Raw genomic sequence first — 20,887 nt, 5'->3', positions numbered from 1 at the left:
GTTCTAGAGCCACGCTGCTTGCCTGTTTGGGAACGTTTAAAATAAAAAGTAAAAACAGTTTCAAAACGGCGTCGTTTTAATACCAATTAAAAATCTAAAAAGAGTTCATTACCTCCAAAAAAGAAAGTACGCAGCACCAACGGTGATCGAGACATCGATGATTGAAGTCAACAAGTTCTGCGAGACAGAGAATCAAAACTCCACAAAACGTGTGTCAGCGACTCATCGCCAGACAGCCAATCACACACAAGCGTCTTTAAAAAGCGAGAAAATGCTCCTCAAACCCGTCGCCACCACACAGTTTATCTTCGCTGTCTTCACTTCTTCTTCCCTTACCGGCGCCTGCGTTGAGATTTCATCGACTCCAATCTCTCCGAAGGTAACAATACGATCCAATCTCGAATCTTTTCTCTAATCTCTCTAAATCATCACTTTCAGGGTCCGATCTCGTCAGATCTGTGATCTATTGCTTCATTTATTTCATTTTAATTGTTCATTTCATCTCTAGTTTCCAGAGAGATATTCCGATCGGTCTGAGACATGGCGACCACGTACCGTTTCTGGATCTGTCTTTGTTTTTTCTTGTTTGATGCGATGATTTATTTGTAGTTTGTAGAAGTGTTTTTTTTAGGTTTTGAAGTTTTGGATCTATTCAATCTTCAGGCTCCGTTTGGATCTCATAGGAAAGTTTACATCTAAAAGCTTTTCTTTTCTTTTTTTTTAATTTTTTTTCATTTTCGTCTTTCTTTTGGGATTCAAAGAGAATCCCTGAGAAGGAGGAGAAAAGGAAAGGAAAATGATGTAAATAGTTGAGAAAAGTGTTTTCTACAAGTAGTTTTTAGTGTCTTCCTTTTTTGAGAAAAACGTTTTCTTTAAGCGAATTTTAGATCTGCTTACGTTTTTGCGTTTTTGAATCTCGTTACTGCTTACCAGTCTTGGAGTTAAGAGTGACAAATGGTGTCGATGACGGCTAGGATCTCACTGTTAGCCTTTTATTCTCGCAATTATTTTTGGAATAATGTGGTTCAAAATGTGAAATATCTATCTCTAGTTTCTCTATTTTCTATTTCAAATGCCTGTTTTTGTTTTTTTGTTTTTTTTTTTGTCATGTGTAAATTATTTATCACATAGATTTTTTATATTTAGCTCTTTTTCTTCATCAATCTTTATCATGATGTGAGGTGTGTTTCATTCCTTTCCTAACGAGGAATTCATCTCTGGCGGAAGGGAGTCTTTTCTGGTTGTATTTAAAATTCATTCTTTTGAAATATTGGAGCTATGCATCTTCTGGATATGATCTGTTTGTACTTTTGAGTGTTGATATTGATCTAACAATCAGCTTTAGGGTGCTTTGATAATTTGCATAGCAGTAACTAAAATAAGGATTGAAGCAAAGCCTAGATCCACCCTCCTCTCCTAGCATGATTTTACTTTTAGTAATGTGATGTCTCGAATTTGTTATCAGGGATGCCTCATATCTTTTAATAATTCCATGTCGTGGTTTATCCATGTATGCAACTAAAAGGATTTCAAATTGCAAAATCTGGTTCTGTCTTCACCCATTAGAAAAGGATTCTATGTTGTCATCAATGTTATATCGAGACTGGCAGGCATGTTTAATGCAATTCTTCTCTATGTCATTGACATGCCTTCTTTACTATGTTTATTCATTTAGATTCTTATTTTAAAATGTTTTCTTAATTTCATTTTTTTTTTTTGATAGTTATAATAATTCTTCTTAATTTCATTTTATTATTTAATGTCCTTCCTAAACATGGGGTGTTAGTTCATATCAGCATGGGGCATCAAATCATTCGAATGTTTTCTAGTTTCATACCTCATTTTACCTACTACTGCTCCAAGAACAGCAAAGGATTATCTGAGCTTGATGTTGTGTCACTGCTCTAGAGGAGCTTCATGTGAAGCTCTCATCCAAATTTAGAACCCTTTAAACATGAAGAAGATTTTAGGGTTTCTACTAGCACCCATTTTATATTTTATTCGGTTTTTGTATTAAATCATGTAAAGAAATTCCTGGGAATTATTTACATTTGGTTTGCTTGATTCACTAGTGGTGTGCTTGATGTTGTGTCACTGCTCTAGAGGAGCTTCATGTGAAGCTCTCATCCAAATTTAGAACCCTTTAAACATGTAGAAGATTTTGGGGTTCTACTAGCACCCATTTTATATTCTATTCGGTTTTTGTATTAAATCATGTAATGAAATTCCTGGGAATTATTTACATTTGGTTTGCTTGATTCACTAGTGGTTGCTCTTATTTCAATAGTGGGTGCACATATGTGTTTACCGACTAATTATGTATAATCTCACCTTTTTTATGTATGATCTTTTGCACCCTTGCAGGGGAAGACAAAATGATTGATCAGCCTCAGTACCCAACTATCATGCAGAAGGTGGCTGGCCATCTGCATCATTCCCAAAACATTCAGGCTTTTCATGGCAGATTCCAACAGCCTACCTTGCAACAGAGACACTCTGCATATGGGAATTACACCAATGCCGCATTGCAGTACCCCATGTGTGGAGCTACTTTTGATCCATTGATGGTTGGGTCAAATGTCTCCCCTGTTTTTGTCCCAGCCCCCAAAGAGAAAGGCCTTGCCGGTTTTGCCATTGATTTCCTTATGGGTGGAGTCTCTGCTGCTGTATCCAAAACAGCTGCTGCTCCAATTGAGCGTGTGAAGCTTTTGATCCAGAACCAGGATGAGATGATCAAGACTGGTAGGCTCTCTGAACCTTACAAGGGCATTGGTGAGTGTTTTAGCCGGACAATAAAGGATGAAGGGTTTATGTCACTGTGGAGAGGAAACACTGCTAATGTCATCCGTTACTTCCCCACTCAGGCTAGTTGTTATTTTCCATTTTTCCTGGATTCTCTGATTTGTGATTTTCCTTCTCATGCCCTTTATGATTAATTGCTTTTTTAATTTTGCACCAGGCCTTGAACTTTGCATTCAAGGATTACTTCAAGAGGCTTTTCAATTTCAAGAAAGACAGGGATGGTTACTGGAAATGGTTTGCTGGAAACTTGGCGTCAGGAGGTGCTGCTGGTGCTTCGTCCCTTCTATTTGTTTACTCGCTGGACTATGCCCGAACCCGTCTAGCAAATGATGCAAAGGCTGCAAAGAAGGGAGGAGAGAGACAATTCAATGGCTTGGTTGATGTCTACAGGAAGACCCTGAAGTCTGACGGTATTGCTGGGCTTTACCGTGGATTCAATATTTCATGTGTTGGGATCATTGTTTACCGTGGTCTCTACTTTGGAATGTATGATTCTCTGAAGCCAGTGGTCCTTACTGGAGGTTTGCAGGTTAGTATATTACCCCTTGCGTAACTGTGCTGTTTGTTTCTTAGCAATGCTAGTAAAAGATATATTATTATTCGATATGTGAAGGCACGCAACGCCTTATATGACAAATCTGTGGAAATCTCGACTTTCTAAAAGTATTCATCTTCAGATTTGTTTCAATTGATACGAAGAACAGATTCCCTTAGTAATATTTAGTTATACATCCAAAATAAGGTGATTTAAGGGTTTATTTTTTTTTTTCAAATTCATTCCTTGTTATGAAAAAACAAGGAAAAAGCAAAAACCATTGCAGTTTATTCATGGGCCCTAGCCGTTGAAATGTTGTGAGCTTTTAGGTTAGAGAAATCTCAAAATTAGCTTTGACCTCCTTTATATTCATTTCCCCTCCTGTTTTTCTGTATATTTCAGGATAGTTTCTTTGCTAGCTTTGCCCTCGGTTGGCTGATCACAAATGGTGCTGGCCTTGCATCCTACCCGATTGACACGGTTCGTAGAAGAATGATGATGACCTCCGGTGAAGCTGTCAAATACAAGAGCTCCTTTGACGCCTTTGCTCAAATCCTGAAGAATGAGGGTGCCAAGTCTCTCTTCAAGGGTGCTGGTGCTAACATTCTCCGTGCAGTTGCTGGCGCTGGTGTGCTTGCTGGTTATGACAAGTTGCAGGTGATCGTGTTCGGAAAGAAGTATGGATCTGGTGGCGCTTAATTATCAGTTTTCTCCCCTCATTTCCCCTTTAGCTCTAGGTATGGTGATGAAAAATCTTTGAGTTCTATCAGAGAAGTTATCCCGGCGAATTTTTTCCCTTGGAATAATTCAGTTTTTGCAGGGAGTTACTCCCCGAACTCGTTTTGCTTTTTCAGATGATTTTTTTGATCCCATAAAAAAAACTGATTCATTAGAGTGGTTCAAACGCCAATACCACTCCCTGGAATTTCAGTTCTTTCTATACTCTTAGCATTGCAATCAGATAATTTATGCTGGAATTTGATCCCTTTCCACAACTCTAGTGGTGGAATAATAAGGAATTTGCCTTTGATGATTTTCCAATTTTAAGTCTTATCTTGTTATGTTGTTTCCAGGTTTGGTAGGTTGTTTCCTTTGCCTTTTGTTTATAAGGTTTTATTCCTCGTTTTTTATAGGGATTAAGGAAGGCATGTTAAAGATTATCCAAACATTTCCCAATCATTGTTTCCTTCATTCAACCTTTTCTTCTAAATTTGGTAAATTTTGGATGAGCTAGCAACTTTCAATTCCTTGATTGGATTGAGATCAATGGCACCAAAATGAATTATTTTCCAAAATTATCTTGAATATATTAGCAATTTGAGAGTTGAGGGCCTAGGGCCCAGGGCAATCTTCTCTTTCCTTCCTTTCTATAAGGGGTGTCTGACTCTCTCAAAAACTCTTTTAAGGTATAGGCCCCTTGGAGAAGGGTAGCCATCAAAAGCCTACAAATTAAGGAATTAGATAGAAGAACCTTTAGCCGTAAAACCCTTATCAAGGAATTGGATAGGGGGCCTTATCACACATTTACACTCAACCTCCAAAGGGCATCATCCCCTTCCCCAAAAATCATATTCCATTTCAACTCCATAACCATTCCTGTGGTTTCCAAAAGTACTAAAAAGAGATAAAAAATTGTAAGAAAAATAATTTTCTCATATTTAATTTTATTATAAAAATATAAAAGAAAATCATATATAATTAAAATTATTAATAAATTTACATATTTTTAAATTATTTAATTTTTATATAAAAAAGTTAAATAAATAAATAAAAAGTTTGAAATAATATATAAAAATAATTTATTAATTTTAAATCTAATTTTTGTTTTTCTTCACTTTCTATCTTTTCTTTCTCGTATTTTCCTTCAAACTTTTCGTACTTTTTCGTAAATCAAACATAGTCTTAATGATATGAACCATTAAGGCTAATAATTGGTCTGTTCTTTCTAATGGAATTCTTATTTATACAATCTTTACTTTTATAAAGCAAGATTAGCCTACTCCCTTAATTCACTTTAATGAACTTGACTCCACAACATATCTCTCTCTATATATACATAGAAACATTACTTTAGAATAGCTGCTGCTTAACTTCACACACCAAATGACTTGTACATGAGTTGTGTTCTATACTTCTTTTGTAATTTCTTTGACCACTTTCTTGAAGTTCCAAAATCTCTCTCTCCCACTCCCTCTCTTTGCATCTCTTTACATAGACGACACATGTCCAAAGAAAAAAAAAACCCCCCAAAAAAAAAAAGGAAAAGAGAAGATGAGTTGGTGGCTAAGAAGGATCAATTCCTTGCTTGTGTTAATGGGCTTCTTCTCTTCTCTTCTCTTCTCTTCTCTTGTGTATGGTCCCCATGGATCTCTCTTTATGGTCCCATGGGCCTCCTCTCATGATTAAACTATCTATTTTCCACTGTCTCTCCATGTTGTATTTAAGCTTCTTTTTTTCTTAAGTGGGGTGTGTCCCAAGCCAAGAGTCTCTCTTTATGCATTCAATGTCTAAAATATATACATGGGTTATTTGATTAAAAGGCTAATCCAAAATCTAATTTTGAAAATTTAACTCAAATGCTCTAAAATGTATTCATATACTATTAACGTATTATTAGTATGTGTATTTAAAAAGTATAAAAAAAATATTAGAATTAACTTTAAACTTTATTTTGGATTTAAATTTTTTTTTTTAAAAAGTAGATGTAAAAAAAAAATGACAATATTCGAAATCTTTTAGGTGGATGTGTTAATAAAATTAATGTTTTAAAATGTTTGTGAAAATATGGTAGATATGTAAAATGCATAGTTTTAAAAGTCTTCTATAAATAAGGTGCAAAGAGCATGCTTGAGTCAAGTGAAATGCCACCGACAATGCATATTAATTTTATAAAAAATGATTCAAAATCTAATTCAATCAATAAAAAAAAATATAAGATTCCAAATATTTAAAGAAGTATTTAATAAAAATGTAATGAAATTATATAAATTTTAATATATAATTAGAAATTTTAAAAATAAAAGCTTTTAAAAAGAAAGAATAAAATCGATAACATGTGTTAACAGACAAACATTATAACTAGAGAATGATTGTTATGGATGACAATGAGGCGGTTTTGAGTTGTCTTATCCCTACCTCGTTTTATTTATTCAAAATATTTCAAATCATCGTCCCATTAAAAAAAATAAACAAGGCAAGGCGAGTATAAGAATTTCTCATACCCATCAGACCTGCCCCATTTATTTATAAATAAATATATATATATATATATATATATATATATATTAAATTATTTTAATTACATTAAAATACATATATTTTTATAAATAATTAAAATATTATAATTTTTATAACTTATTTTAAAAGTATTTTATTATTATTATATATTAAAAATAGAAAAATAAAAATTAATTTAATTTAATTTAATTTTTTTAATTAAATTGTATATATAATCGAGACAGGAAAGGACAATACCTGAACTTGTCCTGAACTCATCCCAAGTTTTAAAAAAATATCCAAAATTCGTTTATTTAGTCTCACTACAAACAATACAGTTACCCAAAAAACTCACCTCGTTGTCATTCATAATGATTGTTTATATGTCCGTAAATCTCGGAATACGGAACAAGTAACCTCTAACCCAATAGGTGACTCATCAATGCCCCTTTTTAAGTGCTATGATTCTTAACGACTCTCAATTGACACCAACCCTAACTTTTAAGAGGGGGTTGGCTTTGGTGATCCATCTTCAACCGTTCTCTAATTTGATGTAAATAAACATCTCTCAATGCCTCCCAAAAAGCTTTAAATTTCTTTACTCTCTCAATGCAAAAGTCAAGCCACCATTCATTGCCTTTCACATCCCACCAAACCAAATTTTCTTCTTTTCTCCAACAAATCAACAACCATACAAAATCTTAAGCTTTAACATTAAAATTTAATTTAATTTATCATTTTGGATAATTTTTTTATTTTAATTATAATTTGAAAGTAAAATTAAAATTATGACTTCATGGGTGATAACTTTTTGTATTAAAAATTCCTTTTATTATAAGCTTCATTTAATCTCTTTTTAACGTGGAATCTCTTTTATTAAAACTTCTTAAAAATATTTAAAGGCTTATTGGGTTTAAAAAGAAGTTTTTGCATTTGAGAAATTCAATCCAAATGATTTTTTTCATTTATTTTTATTTTTTAATTCAAATATGAATGTTTGGTTTGTGAAAAATATAAGGTAAAATGTAAGAAAAAAATAGAAAAAAAGTACAATGAAAGAGAAAATTTTAAAAAATAAAAATATATTTAAAATTAATTAATTATTTTATATGTTACTTCAAAGTGATTTAACTTAATTGTTTGCATTGAAACCAAATATGAGAAAATTATTTTTTTAAATATTTTTTATATATTACTTTCCGATAGAGAGATCAATTTCTTCTTTCTTTTTTTTTATTTCTTTTATTTGCAATACTAAAAACAAAATAGGAAAAAAAATATTTACATTTATGAGATCTATCATTAAATTAAACACTTTTAAAAGGTACATTACCACTCCCCCAAACAGGGCTTTAAGAAGTAGCACAATTAGAATACAAAAGAGATGGGGAGTTAATGCTGCCCACAAACATCCGCAATCTCTTTTAATTACACAACTCTTCGGTCCTTTTCTCCATCCACTATGTCTGCCTTGTACCATGCCCATCAAAACGCTGCGTTTTGATCTTTGATTTATTTATATGATTTTATTTTCTAAATTATTATTTAATTAATTGTCCTTTTTTGTTTTTTTTTTCTCATTTGGTACTAGTTGACTTAGCGCCTTTCATGAGTTGACTTTTTTAAGTCATACTAAAAAAATAATAGCTTTATATATATGTTTAAAGTCAAACTTAGTAGATAATTAGGAAAAGTTAAAAAGAAAAGGAAAGATAAATAAGATTAAGGTTTAGGATGGTGGGAAAATGTGTGAATAAGTTGAAGAAAAGGGCATTTTAGTCAATCATATATAAATTTTATTTTTTAAAAAATAAATGGATTGTTGATCTGCAACAATGCCGCTCTTAAGTCCGATGATGAGTCACCAAAATGATAGCTGTTAGAACAAGTTCACAGAATATGATGTTGAATGTCATAAAATATTTAATTTATCTCTTACACTAATTGGTTTTCAAATGAAATGGTTAAAATTTGATCTAATAAATAATATCATAATCAAAAGTCTTGGATTCAAGTCACGGGATTGTTATGTTAACTTGAGGATACCCTAAAATTTTCATTAATTCAAGATTAATAGAAATTAGTTGAAAATGAAAATGACCATTTTAGCCCCCAGGAAAAAAATATAGCCATCTTTCTATAATACTGTTCACAATGGTATTCAATCAAAATAAAAACTCGTGAGACTATCCAGTGTTGATGGTCCGGAGGATTAGACAGAGCCAAACAGACCTTTACCTTTCCACCCGTGACCCATGACCAATTCAATAACTACCCATAAATTAGGGGTCATCCACTTCTGCCTTCGTGTCGCCCCCTCATTGGCTGTAGTGAACTTTTTCTCAAACTATGCTGTCAGTTGATCACTCAACGTTGTTGCTTGCCAGAGTGAGAGTAGTTGAAAACCTCAACGGTTATCGTGATTTATATTAATTAACATTATCTTCTTTTTTATTTTTTTTTATTTTTGTGAAATTCAAGGCTTGGGGACCAAATATTTTTTTGATTTTGGTGAGGATTGTACAGATGTACGGCGGAGATCTCTGGGAATGCGGCTGCCCCACAGAACTCCACCGGCTGTGGAAATGGCTTTGATTCTCGTTTATCACCACCAAGTACGTGGATATTTTTATTTTATTCGATTTGATTTTCCTTAGTTGTACGTTTTCAAGAGAAAATTCGAGATATATAAAATATATATAAAATTAATAAATCATTTTTATATATTTATTTAAGCTTAATTAACTTATTTTAATTTTTATATAATATTAAGCAATTTTAAAATACATGTATTTTAATTAATTTTAATTATATTTATTTTTTATATTTAATAACAAAAACATATATAAAAAATTATTTGATTTAACATTTTTTTTAAAATTTTGAGAGTTAAACATAACCTCACAGTTCTTTAAAAGAATTATGAAAATCATTCCTACTCCAAGCTTTTACAAAAATAAATTTTAAGGATGAAAATGTTTTTTGAAATGAAATTTCAAATATTTCTATTTTTTTTTTTAGAATGGTATGAGTAATGATTGAAAATATAAAAAATACATTCTAACTTTTGTAATATATTATGTGAGTGTTTGATAAATTAACTTAGTATCTTAAAAACTTAATAACTTAATTTGAGTTTTTAAGTAAATTAAATATTTTCAATAAAATAACTTAATTGTATGACTTAAAATAAAAAATAATTTTAAATAATGATTAAAATAATAAATTTATTTTTAAATCAATATCTGCATTTTACATTTTTATTTTCATTTATCCTAATTACCACCACGATCTCTTTTGCTACTCTAAGGCCTCCATTATTAGTTGACCTTATTTTTCTTAGTTATAATTTACGAGGATAAATATGTTAATTTTATTATTTAAAATTAATTTTATCAAAATAAATTTTAAGTTAACAATTTAAGTATAATTTAATTTAATTTTAAGTTATTAAGTAATAAATATTAAGTTTTATCAAACACCTCTATGCATTTTCATTAAAAATGAAGTCAATAAACCATTTTTGTTCCCATAAATTAGGTAAAATTGAATTATGAGTAAGGATAAAATATCGGGATATATTAGATCGATATATGAGAAGATGAATCCATTATATAGGTAAGATATATTAGCTGATGGAAATGTATGGAGGATATATTAATAATCATAAATATATTGATGATACAAGCAAAATATGAGTCCTAAATAAGAAAAAATCGCTGAAATTTCAAAGATATATCGGTAAAAAAATAAATTATTATAAATAAGTTCATTTTAATTATCTTATTATTTATTTTTTATACTAATTAAATATAAAACAAATATAAATTTATAAATAAATTTATCAATATTTTTAAATAAAAATATTTTGTATCAATAATATTTTGTATCAAAAATATTTTTAAATAAAAATCATAAATATATTCAAATCACATAATTAGTACATTTGCAATAATTGAGTTTTAAATTAATTATTTTATTTTATTTTGATATTCAAGTGTAATAATAGCATATTGAGAATAAATTAACTCGGTAGATTTTTAAATTAGTATAACATTGAATTTAAATTAGTACATTTTTACAATTAATTGATATATTTTCAATAAAGGTAAGTAAATTAACTTAACATAATAATATATTTGAATAACATAATTAGTATATTTGTAATAATTTAACTTCATAATAAGTGTACATTTGCAAAATTCATATTTCTTATCGATCGATGATATATAATTAAATTTAATATCATAAATCATATCATATATATATATATATATATATATATCAATTTATTCAATAAAACAATTTTAAAATGTCTATTATACTTCTAATTTCATTTTTAAAAGGTTTTTTCTTATATTTCCATAAGTTTTGATCAATTTTTTTATCTATCGATATTTTGTGAAAATATCCGTCGATATATTTTATATATCTAATATACACATAAAATCCAAGTATCGATATATTTGTAATTTTCGATATATTCGTAAAATCCAAATACCGATTTATATGTGATTATCGATATTTTTATCATTGAGTATGTATAAAAGTGGTACGACATTTTTTTGCAAATTATTTTTCGTTTATTTAAAAACATTTGTACTTGATTGTCACCCATTATAACCACAAACATGGCAACGTACTAGCAAATTGCAATGCAAGTAGGTACGAAAAAAGTTGCCAGTGTACACAGAATGTCACCTATTATCAATAATGTGACCAAAAAAGGAAAAAGTGAATATGGTATAAAACTTTGCTCAATAACTAAAATTGCCAATAAGAGAGTTAGACAGATATTTTAGGAAGTATTTTTAGTTTTAAAAGTGTTTTTTTTAAATATAAGGTGTTTGCTAAATTTTAAAAATATTTTTTAAATGAATTTTAAATCTTCCACCTAAAATATTAATTTCAAAGTATTTTTTTAATTAAAATGCGTGTTTTTTATTTTGTTCCTTTTCATTAAAAAGACGTATTTGAAAATTTTGTTTTATAAATAATTAAAAAAAAAGACTAATTGATAATATTTTTTTTATAAAAAAAGTTAAAAAACAATATGAGGATAAGACTTAAAAATAGTTGTTTTCAAAAACAAAATTCTATTTGTAAATTCAATTATGGAAATAGTTTTTTAATTATACAAATTTTAAAAGTATTTTCCATAATTTCTAGAGTTCTTATTACACCTCTATTGATAGTGTTTTTAGAAAGGTTTTTAATATTTTTAATTTTTTTATTATTTAAATGTTAGAAATGTTATCACGTTTTATGAAATAATTGTGAACCACACTCTTCAAATGAGTGTTTGTAGTATTTTTAAAATTTAAAAATTTTTATCATTCAATTATTAAAAAAACATATATTTTTTAAAAATTAGTCCCAAACACACTTTTAATTATTTACTAATTAAAAAAAACCATAAACAACTCAAATTTATTTCAAAAACACTTATTTTCAAAGCAAGTAATCAAAAACTACTTTTATTTAGAAATTTCTTAAATGTATTTTTAAATTTTAAAAATTATTTTCAAGAATTAGTTTTTAGAAAAATAATATGAAAAATATTAAATTCTCAGATAAATTTTATCACTCAAAACAATTTATAATATTTTTAAAAGGGTTCTCAAAAACTGATTTTAAAAATCAGTTTTTGGAACGTTGCGGAAATTTTGTTTTCATTTTTTGGGATTTTGCATGAAATGGTCGTGCAGATGTGGCCATATCTCAGCAACAAAACACAAATATTTAAAAATTTTCATCTCTTTTTCTTCTTCCCACTTCTCCTTTTTTTTCTCGAGAACCAAACATGCATTATTTGTCTTTTTCTCAGCCTCAATATCTCGCGATCTTTTAACACCAATTTATCGTCTGCTCAGCGGTGGCGTGTGTCCAAAACCCAGCATAAAAGCGCCACAAAGGAAGAGAAGAGAGGAAAGAGACAATGGAGTAGAGAGAGAAAGTCTAGAGAGAGAAAATCCCCCATTCCCTTTCACTTTCTATACAGAGATAGGGAGAGAGGGAGTGAGTGTGAGCTTCCTTTGTCTGTTTCTCAAGCTTCAAGCTCTGCAATCCCATCTCTACAATGTCTGTTGAATTTTGATGTATTTTTCGCGCATTTTTTAGATAATTTCAGTTTTTATGTTAAAGGAAGAGAGAAAAAACTTTTGCAAAATTGGTGAATTTGATCTGTAATCTGACAGTTTTTTTTCTTCTTCTGGTTCTCAGCTTCGTCTTTCTTTTTTCTTTTTTTATCTTAGTTTTTTTTTTTTTTTCTGGAAATTTTCTTGGAATGCGAAGAAGTTTTTGTTGAATGTAATATGTTTGGTTTCCCAGAAAACTCATTAAAAGAAGAGAGAAAAGATTTTTTAGTCTGAGTTTTTGTGGTGACAAAAACTGAGAAGATAGTTCTTATGTAATTTCAGAAAAAAATTAAATCAAGTTGCGCGAAGTTGGTGAATTTGATCTGTAATCTAACAGTTTTTTTTACCTTATTCTCAGCTTCATCTGAAGTTTGTTCGGAATGCAAAGAGATTTATTTTAAATGAGGTATTGTTGCATCTTACCTCCGTTTGGTTGTCGAGAAAGTCGGGAAACAAAGGGGAATAGATTTTTTGAGTCAGAGGTTTTGTGGTTAAAAAGACAGAGAAGTTTGTTGTTCTGTAATGTCTGTTGTTACGAGAAAAGGAAAAAAGAAAGATGTGCAGAATTGGTGAACTTGATCTGAATCCGACTGTTTTTTTTCTTTTTCTTTTCCTGATTCCCAGCTTCTCTATTTTTCTATGCTCGCGAAGAAAATTTTGTTAAATATTATTGCATTTTACCTTCGTATGGTTTCCGAGAGAATCTCAGAAAAAGAACAGACAAATTTTTTGAGTCTGATGTATTGTGGTGTTCATTTCTTCCTTCCTCAAAGACAATGTGAAGCTTGTTTTTCCCCTGTCTTTCTATACCTCAATGTTGGTGTACATCTGTCGTCGTTTCAGTTCTTATGAAAAAAAAAATCATCTGTAATCTAACAGTTTTCTTCTTCTGATGCTCTGATTTTATTTTATTTTTCCAGGAAAAGTTTGTTCAAAATACGAAGAAATTTTTGTTAGATGAGGTATTGTTGCATTTTAGCTCCATCTGGTTTCAAAGAAGCGATTATGATTATTATTATTATTATTATTATTATTTTGAGCATCAGGTTTTGTATTGTCTTGTTTCTTTTAAGAGTTATGTAAAACTAGCTCTCTCAGCTTAGAGAATGTTGATATGGTTTTGAATGTAATTTCAGTTATTGATGCAGAAAAAGCCATGTAATTGGTGAATTTCGATTTGCAATCTAACTGCTTTTCTTCTTCTCATTTCAGTTTCCTTTTTCTGTCGGGAAGTTTGCTTGGAATGTGAAGAGAGGTATTGTATTGCTTCATTGCTTTCCTGAAGACTTCCCCTCCATTTCTTTCCGAGAAAAGTCAAAAAAAGAGAGAAAAGAGAGAGAGAGAGAGAGAAAATTGAATCTCAAGCTTTGTGTTGTGTTTTTCCTAAATAGAAATGAAAAAAAAAAGGTTGTTTCAAGTGAGGCAGGTTGATTTAGGCACAGTTGAGCAGAGGTTTTATTATTCTTTTCTTAGATAAAGAAAAAAAATTCAAAATTTTCAAAAAAAAATTCTTCTTTTTCTCCCTTAAGGGAGCATTATTGGTTGGATTCATATTGATCAAATTATTTGTATATTTCATGGTTTTTTTTTTTTTTTTTTTTTGTGTGTGTCTGGAATCTAATAATGCTTTTTTGAAAGTCATTGATATTTAATGGTTCCTTGTTACAAAATTTTTCCTTCCCATAGGATAATATTCAAGTGCAGTGTTACTGATCAAATTTGAATTGAATTTTTTGTTACCTATATTTATTTTTATGTTATAATTTTTTGCTAGGAATTTAATAATGTTGTTTAATGTATGTCTCGTTTGCAGCTTGTCTTTTGTGCAATTGAGTTGGAATAATTGTTGAGAAATGAACGGGAATAGACAAATGGAGGTGCATTACATAAACACTGGCTTTCCTTACACAATTACTGAAAGCTTTATGGACTTCTTTGAAGGTCTTGGCCATGTTCCGGTAAATTATGCTCAGGCTGAAGCAATGCATAATCAGGTACTTTTAATTTCCAATTACGCATACTTTTAGAGAAAAATGGGAAAAAAAATGAAGAAGAAAAAAAATAAAATTTGTACATTATAAATATTGAAAATGTCCTTATAGGCAGTTCATAGTTTTGGCTTGCCATTAGTTGCAAGGTTGGCAGATGCATACTGCTCATGAATGATGCGATGGGGATGGGGATGGTTAAATTTATGCATTTGTCTTACACTGTTGTCTATGCAAGAATTGCTCAGTCCTTTGTTTGGTTGCAGAGAAATTGTTGGAACAGAAAAGAAAACTTGGAACCTTACAACAGCCTTTTCAAATCCCCAGTCATTCATAAGACCCCAAGTTCTATTTCCTTTTTATTTTAACAATTTCTCAGTCTTCAAGCAATTGGAAGTTCAAGAATTTTAATATTCCTCACAGTTGCATGCTTAGCATTCTTCACAAGTGTATTGAATCACACTAATAAACCATCTGCCTTGTGCTGATTCTTTTTTTTTTCTTCTCTGATGCAGTCTATCCAGGAAAACTTTTACTGGACAATGAATATGAATTCCTACAAATTCGGATTTTCTGGTCCCGGGAGTACTTATTATGGCCCTTATGATGTAAATGAACATGTACCAGGAATAGAGGTCAGCAGGAGACCTTGGGAATACCCTTCATCCATGATTGTTGAAGAACCTACAACCATAGAGACACAGCCTACAGGAAATGAAGTCATGAATGTGCATGCTATTCCTGAAGAATGTTAGTTCGGAATTTTTCTGTTTCTGTGTTTCCATTTAATGACCCTTTAATTATAATTGATGATATATTAATTTGAACTTGACCACATAACTATAATGACCTCTTCTCTAATCTTTTGAGCCATGGCTAATTAAAAGAGGTAGTCAATTTTGTTGTCCTTGGGATGCCAGCAATGTTTGGTTTTGGCCTTAAAACAAGAAAACTCTTGTTGCAAAGGATTCACAAAAGTTTTGCTGTCCTTGGTTCTTTTGTTAGTTCCATGCTGTCATTAATTAACTTGAACAATTTTATGAAGTTAAATTTATTCTGACATTGTAAAGCCTAATCATTTATCTAACTTACAAAATTTTCTTCATTTTTTCAGGCAGTCCAAATCATTACAGTGCCACCAGTTCTCAGGTATAAAACTTGCTTGCTAATTGTTATTGTGCAACATTCACACCATTTGTAAATCCAGTACATTGTCACCATTTAAATAAAGTAATTGAAAGAGAAATTATGCATATTTGCTTGTAGATTGATTCTTAGCTAACTGGACTGAATGTTGTATGATTTGAAATGCGTAAGTTTGTATAATCTTGTAGACACACATCTATATCTGGCAAGCCCTTTTGATCCATAAATGTCAACTGATTGTTTTTTGTCAACTAACTCTTCTTTCCTTCAACAATAAATTGAGGTTATAGATTTAGAGATAAGATTTGAACTGGTTATACAAAGCATTTATTAAACCTTTTCATTTTCTGTGCATTGTTGCAGGCTATTTGGCAAGACAATGTTGATCCTGATAACATGACCTATGAGGTTTGTTGGTGGATGCTTTTTTTTTTTTTTTTTCAGTTTGGACGCTAGCAGATATGCATTTGGTTGTGAGTTGAACATTTTTGGGGTATGATGAGTGCACACTAGTGACTGATGCCTTGTTTGTGGGATTTGGCCGTATGGAATAAAAATTGAGTGGAAGAAATACTTCATGTATACAAATTTGAACAGACCTACAAATTGTTAGGGCAACATATCATGCATTCATGGAATTCAAGACCTTGAAAATTATGAAATCAAGAAAGACCTGAAGAGGGATTGTGAATCTATATGCAATTACTTTACTAAGGGAGTGTGATAGTGTGAGATTGAAATCTCTCATTTGAGTTTGTGGAGATTAAAATCTGATGAGAGCAGATCATGATCAGTTCTTGAAAATGATGATTTCAGAGTGATGGTATTTTGCCTTGTCAGGGTTGAGTTGATGATTCTGTGTATCAATGGCTCTGTGCTGAAGGGGACAGAAGCCAATGGGATAACTCTGGTGGCAATGGTTTTATGAAGCAATTGCACACTCTCAAAGTTTGTCCAAAAAAAAAAAAAAACGGTTTTGGGAATCAGTGTGACCTCCAAAAAATGTCTAGAGAGTAAGTAGTTCATTTCCAATATGCCCATCAAAGAAAAAAAAAAAAGTTGCCTGTGTCTGGTTTTGGAATATTGTTGTCTTTTTATGGTCAATGAGTCTTGACATGCCAATTTTGAAATGGTATAATAATAAGAAACAGTGACAGTTGAAGCTTGAACATGTTGATGTGATCAGTGATACATCCTTTTGTTTGGCAGGAATTGCTTGATTTGGGTGAGGCAGTGGGAACTCAAAGTCGAGGTCTTTCCCAGGAGCATATTAACTTGCTTCCAACCTGTAGGTACAAGTCCGGCCGCTTATTCTCAAGAAAAAGATCTGCGGAGAGGTAACATTTTTTCTGAGCTTCAGAATACTAGATTTTTGGTCAGAAACATTTTCAATGCCAGCTGATTTGTCAGATGCTTGATTTGAACATGTTGAGCTTCAGAATACTAGATTTATTCTCAAGAAAAAATAAGTAGTTTTTTGTTTTCTTCCTCTATGCATAGATTGTAGGCACAATTAGACCTAACTTGCTAGAAAAGAGAAACTAACCCTAAAAACTTTGCTGCATGGTTTTTCCTTTTCGTTTTTTTCGAATGACATTTGTGAGTTTGAATTGGATAAAATGATGGGAAAATAATATAAATCTGAATATAGGCATCTGAATGTAATGGGTTCATGCCCTTCTTCTTGTGTGACCGACCTGGTTGACAGTACCCCATCTCATGTTGATGTGCAATTTTTATTAAGCAAATTGATGGTCATAATGATAGAAATGCTGCACACATATCTTGCTTATTATAGTTCATGCATCATGCATGAATTCATTCCTCAATATAAAATCACTAGCTACTTCCGATTTTGGTAACAGTGAAGATCTAAAACTGGCTCTTATCTCATAGTTCAGATTTGTGAGAAGCAAAGCAAGTTAAAATTTTCAGCAACAGAGCATGTTATGACAAATGCAAACATTGATAAACATCTAAGAATTGACTAGCGGTATTGTTTAAAGAGAAGCATAAGGGAAATAATATTTTGAGGAAAGAACAATATCATTCAAAAGCTAAGAATTTTACCCATAATGTCCTTAAATACAATAAAATTTGTACTAGAAAATGAATGCAAATGTATCTTTGGATTGCATTGATTAGCAGTATAAGGGTAATTTGTCATTGCATCTCTAATGAATTCTAATGGCCTATGTGGAACCCTTGTCCTTTGCAATTACCCGTGCTTTTGTTTCCTTTTTTTCTTTGTTGCTTGTTCTTTTGTCTTTAAAATGACCATTCAAATCATGTCATGTTGCCTGGATAATTCACTTCTTCCTATCAAAGATCTTTTGCAAAAGTACTTTATTATCGACCCTTTGCAAGAATTGCAAGTAAAAGAAAAATGTGTTGCAGAGGACTAGGGTCCTATTTTCAGGAATCTTAAGTTAAAAAACCTAGTGATAAGAACTACTTCCCTCACAACTCACATTAGGCTTTTAGCTTCTCCAAGAAAGGTGATAAAAAGCTCGGGGTATCTCCTCTTTCCAAGAAGCACCTCCAACATGAGCTTCAAATGAAACCACATGTTTATTGCTTGTGAACTCCTATAGAATTTTTCCAATAAAGGGTTATTCCTTATTCTCGGAATGGCTTCAACCCTCGCTCATAACTTTGAACTTCTTGTATAACTTACCTCTCTTAGGAGGTTCATTTCAACTTCATGATTTCTTAGTGCTTTCTGGAGGTTCTACTGTTCTTGTTTATTAGATGCAAGGCTTATACTTATGGCTTCTTTGCAAACCAGATGTGTGATTTGCCAGATGGGGTATAAAAGAGGGGACCGTCAAATAAAATTACCCTGCAAGCATGTCTATCACACAGACTGTGGCACGAAATGGCTTACCATCAACAAGGTCATCCAAACACCTCCTCCACAGCTAAATCTTTTCTGATACTTGTATTAAATTCCTTGATGCTGATCCCACTCTGTTTAATCAGGTATGCCCAGTTTGCAACATCGAGGTATTTGGCGAGGAATCAAGGCACTAATAACCGAAAACAGAGTCTTCCATTTTCTTTGCTCGGTGAAATTTTCTTATTTGTTTTCCCTTTTTTCGGATTTTCCCTCTCGGATGCTTAGAGACGGTTAAGGACACACTACAGTGATGACTCTTTTCTTTCTTCACACTAGTTTTTGTTAAATAGAAGAAGAAGAGAACAAACTCAGCTATTATAGCAGAAGGTTGGATTTTTCATGTAATCTTTAAATCTTTCACATTCAAGTCTCATTGTCTCTGTGTGGCTCTATTTATATTTATTTATTTATTATTTATTATTATTATTTTTTTTTTTTGGGGGGTCTCAAATGGATAAATGAAAAATGTGATGAAACAGATCTAAGTGGAGGGGGGCAAACACTCCTGCAAAGAGCTGGTCCATTGAATGGTAATTTTTTTTTATTCAATTACAAAAATGATTGCTGAAATGTTCGGTTGAATTACTTCTTTCATATCATAATTTTAAAAGGAAAATTCTAGGATATTATAGAGGAGAAATTTTTCACGTGCGTCCCCACTACCTCTAGGAGGTAGCACTCCTCTAAGCCCTAAAGAGGTCTCTACTGACTAAGTTAAGGGAAGCGTGGCAATTAAATGGTTGATCTCGAATACCTAAGTATGCTAACAAAAATAATTTTTGAAAAGATTTTCTTATGTAGGGGTTTCACCAATTCCCCAAATTAATATACACAAATTTAGCCCAGAATTATCCCATTATTTGGGACCACAAGCTTTGATTCGTGTTTTTGTTCAAAACCAAACTTTTTGTTAGAAATCGAGCTTTCACCCAAAATACTATGTTTTAAAAAAAAAATCCATAAAGTACCCCCATTTCCAAAATAATGTCCAATTTAATGTGTTTGCGCCACGTAAATTGTTATGTCATAAAACCGTAGTTGGTAACTACGGTTTTACTTTTTAAAAATAGTCAAAACCGTAGTTGGTGACTATGGCTTTAACTATTTTTAAACCGTCAAAACCATAGTCACCAATTACGGTTTTAACTTTAATTATATATATATATATATATATATATATATATATATATTTAACTTTAATTTTTTTAAATAAAATATTATATTATTTTGATTTTATATTGATTAAAAATATGTAAGTGGTGTAATAAAAATGCTTAACTTTATTTGATCTCATTATTTAAAGAATAGTAATATATGAAATTAAATAATTGATGTCTTTAATTTGATATAAAAATATATTTTGATAATTTTATTAAAATATTTAGCACTACACTCAATATAAATATAATTAGTTATAAATATACTATTTTATACCCTCATAATGAAGAATATTATATTATTTTGTAACTTTGTGCAAAAATTAAAGGCAATTATGCACTTGTACAAAATATAATATGACTTCAAGTGGGTAAATAATTGGAAAATTACTTAAATACAACAAAAATATTTTTTTTTTCCATTTTTCTCCTTTCAAAATGGGATCAAAATGGAATGGAAAGGCTTAAAATGTTAAACTTAAAATGCCAACCTAAAAGAATTTGTCTTTCCACTTTTTAAAATATAGAATTGTAGAAAGAAAATACCTTTGTTTTTCCAATCAATTCACTATTTAGTTTAATTGTTTTGGTAAATAGATGAAAATGCTTTTGGAATATTTTTGTAAATTCATTGATAATAAGAAAAATGTTTCTTATTGGGTACTAATGGGAGTTTTGGGCAAAAATGATTTCTTTAAAACAGAAAATTCATAAAATAATTTTATTCTCAAAATAATTTTCAATGTGATGTGTGTCTTATTCATGTGGGTATTCACATCACAAAACTGTAATTAGTAATCATGATTTTTTATTTTTTATTTTTAAAATAGTCAAAATAGTAGTTGGTGATCATAACTTTAAATTTAAACCTAAAACCAATTTTTTAAGTTCAAATTTTAAATCATGTGAATGTTCAATTTTTTAAAAAATTATTTTGATTGGAGGTTTAGATTGTAAATTTTTTTAATACATTATTTTTTCTATATCAATATAGTGTTGTTATAACT

The 20,887-nt window shown here is 30.6% G+C and overlaps 2 protein-coding genes across 5 annotated transcripts; both read left to right on the top strand.

The window, feature by feature from the left end:
• The first annotated feature begins 209 nt into the window (after positions 1–209).
• On the top strand, positions 210–4,378 carry LOC100248265 (ADP,ATP carrier protein 1, mitochondrial). Its single transcript, XM_002279712.4, has 4 exons — positions 210–379; positions 2,365–2,864; positions 2,960–3,331; positions 3,740–4,378. The coding sequence occupies exons 2-4, from the start codon at positions 2,376–2,378 to the stop codon at positions 4,034–4,036; spliced, it is 1,158 nt and encodes a 385-aa protein (XP_002279748.1). The 5' UTR covers positions 210–379; positions 2,365–2,375; the 3' UTR covers positions 4,037–4,378.
• An 8,092-nt stretch (positions 4,379–12,470) lies between these two features.
• Positions 12,471–19,096, top strand: LOC100253394 (E3 ubiquitin-protein ligase BIG BROTHER). Of its 4 annotated transcripts, none has more exons than XM_002279758.5 (11): positions 12,471–12,634; positions 13,049–13,096; positions 13,611–13,652; positions 13,903–13,945; positions 14,504–14,684; positions 15,194–15,428; positions 15,793–15,827; positions 16,188–16,232; positions 17,034–17,161; positions 18,613–18,721; positions 18,807–19,096. In XM_002279758.5, exons 5-11 carry the CDS (start codon positions 14,544–14,546, stop codon positions 18,855–18,857), a joined length of 744 nt encoding a protein of 247 aa, XP_002279794.2. In that variant the 5' UTR covers positions 12,471–12,634; positions 13,049–13,096; positions 13,611–13,652; positions 13,903–13,945; positions 14,504–14,543; the 3' UTR covers positions 18,858–19,096. The 4 variants fall into 4 exon arrangements, with proteins under 4 accessions (XP_002279794.2, XP_010659339.1, XP_019079952.1 ...); XM_010661037.3 differs by having other exon boundaries at positions 12,471–12,651; XM_019224407.2 differs by lacking the exon at positions 13,903–13,945 and having other exon boundaries at positions 12,472–12,634.
• Positions 19,097–20,887: the final 1,791 nt, after the last annotated feature.

This window comes from Vitis vinifera, chromosome 13, assembly GCF_030704535.1.
Source record: "Vitis vinifera cultivar Pinot Noir 40024 chromosome 13, ASM3070453v1".
NCBI classification, from domain to species: Eukaryota; Viridiplantae; Streptophyta; class Magnoliopsida; order Vitales; family Vitaceae; genus Vitis; species Vitis vinifera.
The sequence above is the reverse complement of the archived record's forward strand: the minus strand, read 5'-3'. Positions and strand labels throughout refer to the sequence as shown.

Coding starts and splice junctions, on each gene's coding strand:
- LOC100248265 (XM_002279712.4), top strand. CDS start 2,376: ATGATTGATCAGCCTCAGTACCCAACTATCATGCAGAAGGTGGCTGGC. Junction 2,865..2,959: donor TCCGTTACTTCCCCACTCAG/GCTAGTTGTTAT, acceptor ATTTTGCACCAG/GCCTTGAACTTTGCATTCAA. Junction 3,332..3,739: donor TCCTTACTGGAGGTTTGCAG/GTTAGTATATTA, acceptor TGTATATTTCAG/GATAGTTTCTTTGCTAGCTT.
- LOC100253394 (XM_002279758.5), top strand. CDS start 14,544: ATGAACGGGAATAGACAAATGGAGGTGCATTACATAAACACTGGCTTT. Junction 16,233..17,033: donor CTGATAACATGACCTATGAG/GTTTGTTGGTGG, acceptor TTTGTTTGGCAG/GAATTGCTTGATTTGGGTGA. Junction 17,162..18,612: donor AGAAAAAGATCTGCGGAGAG/GTAACATTTTTT, acceptor TTTGCAAACCAG/ATGTGTGATTTGCCAGATGG.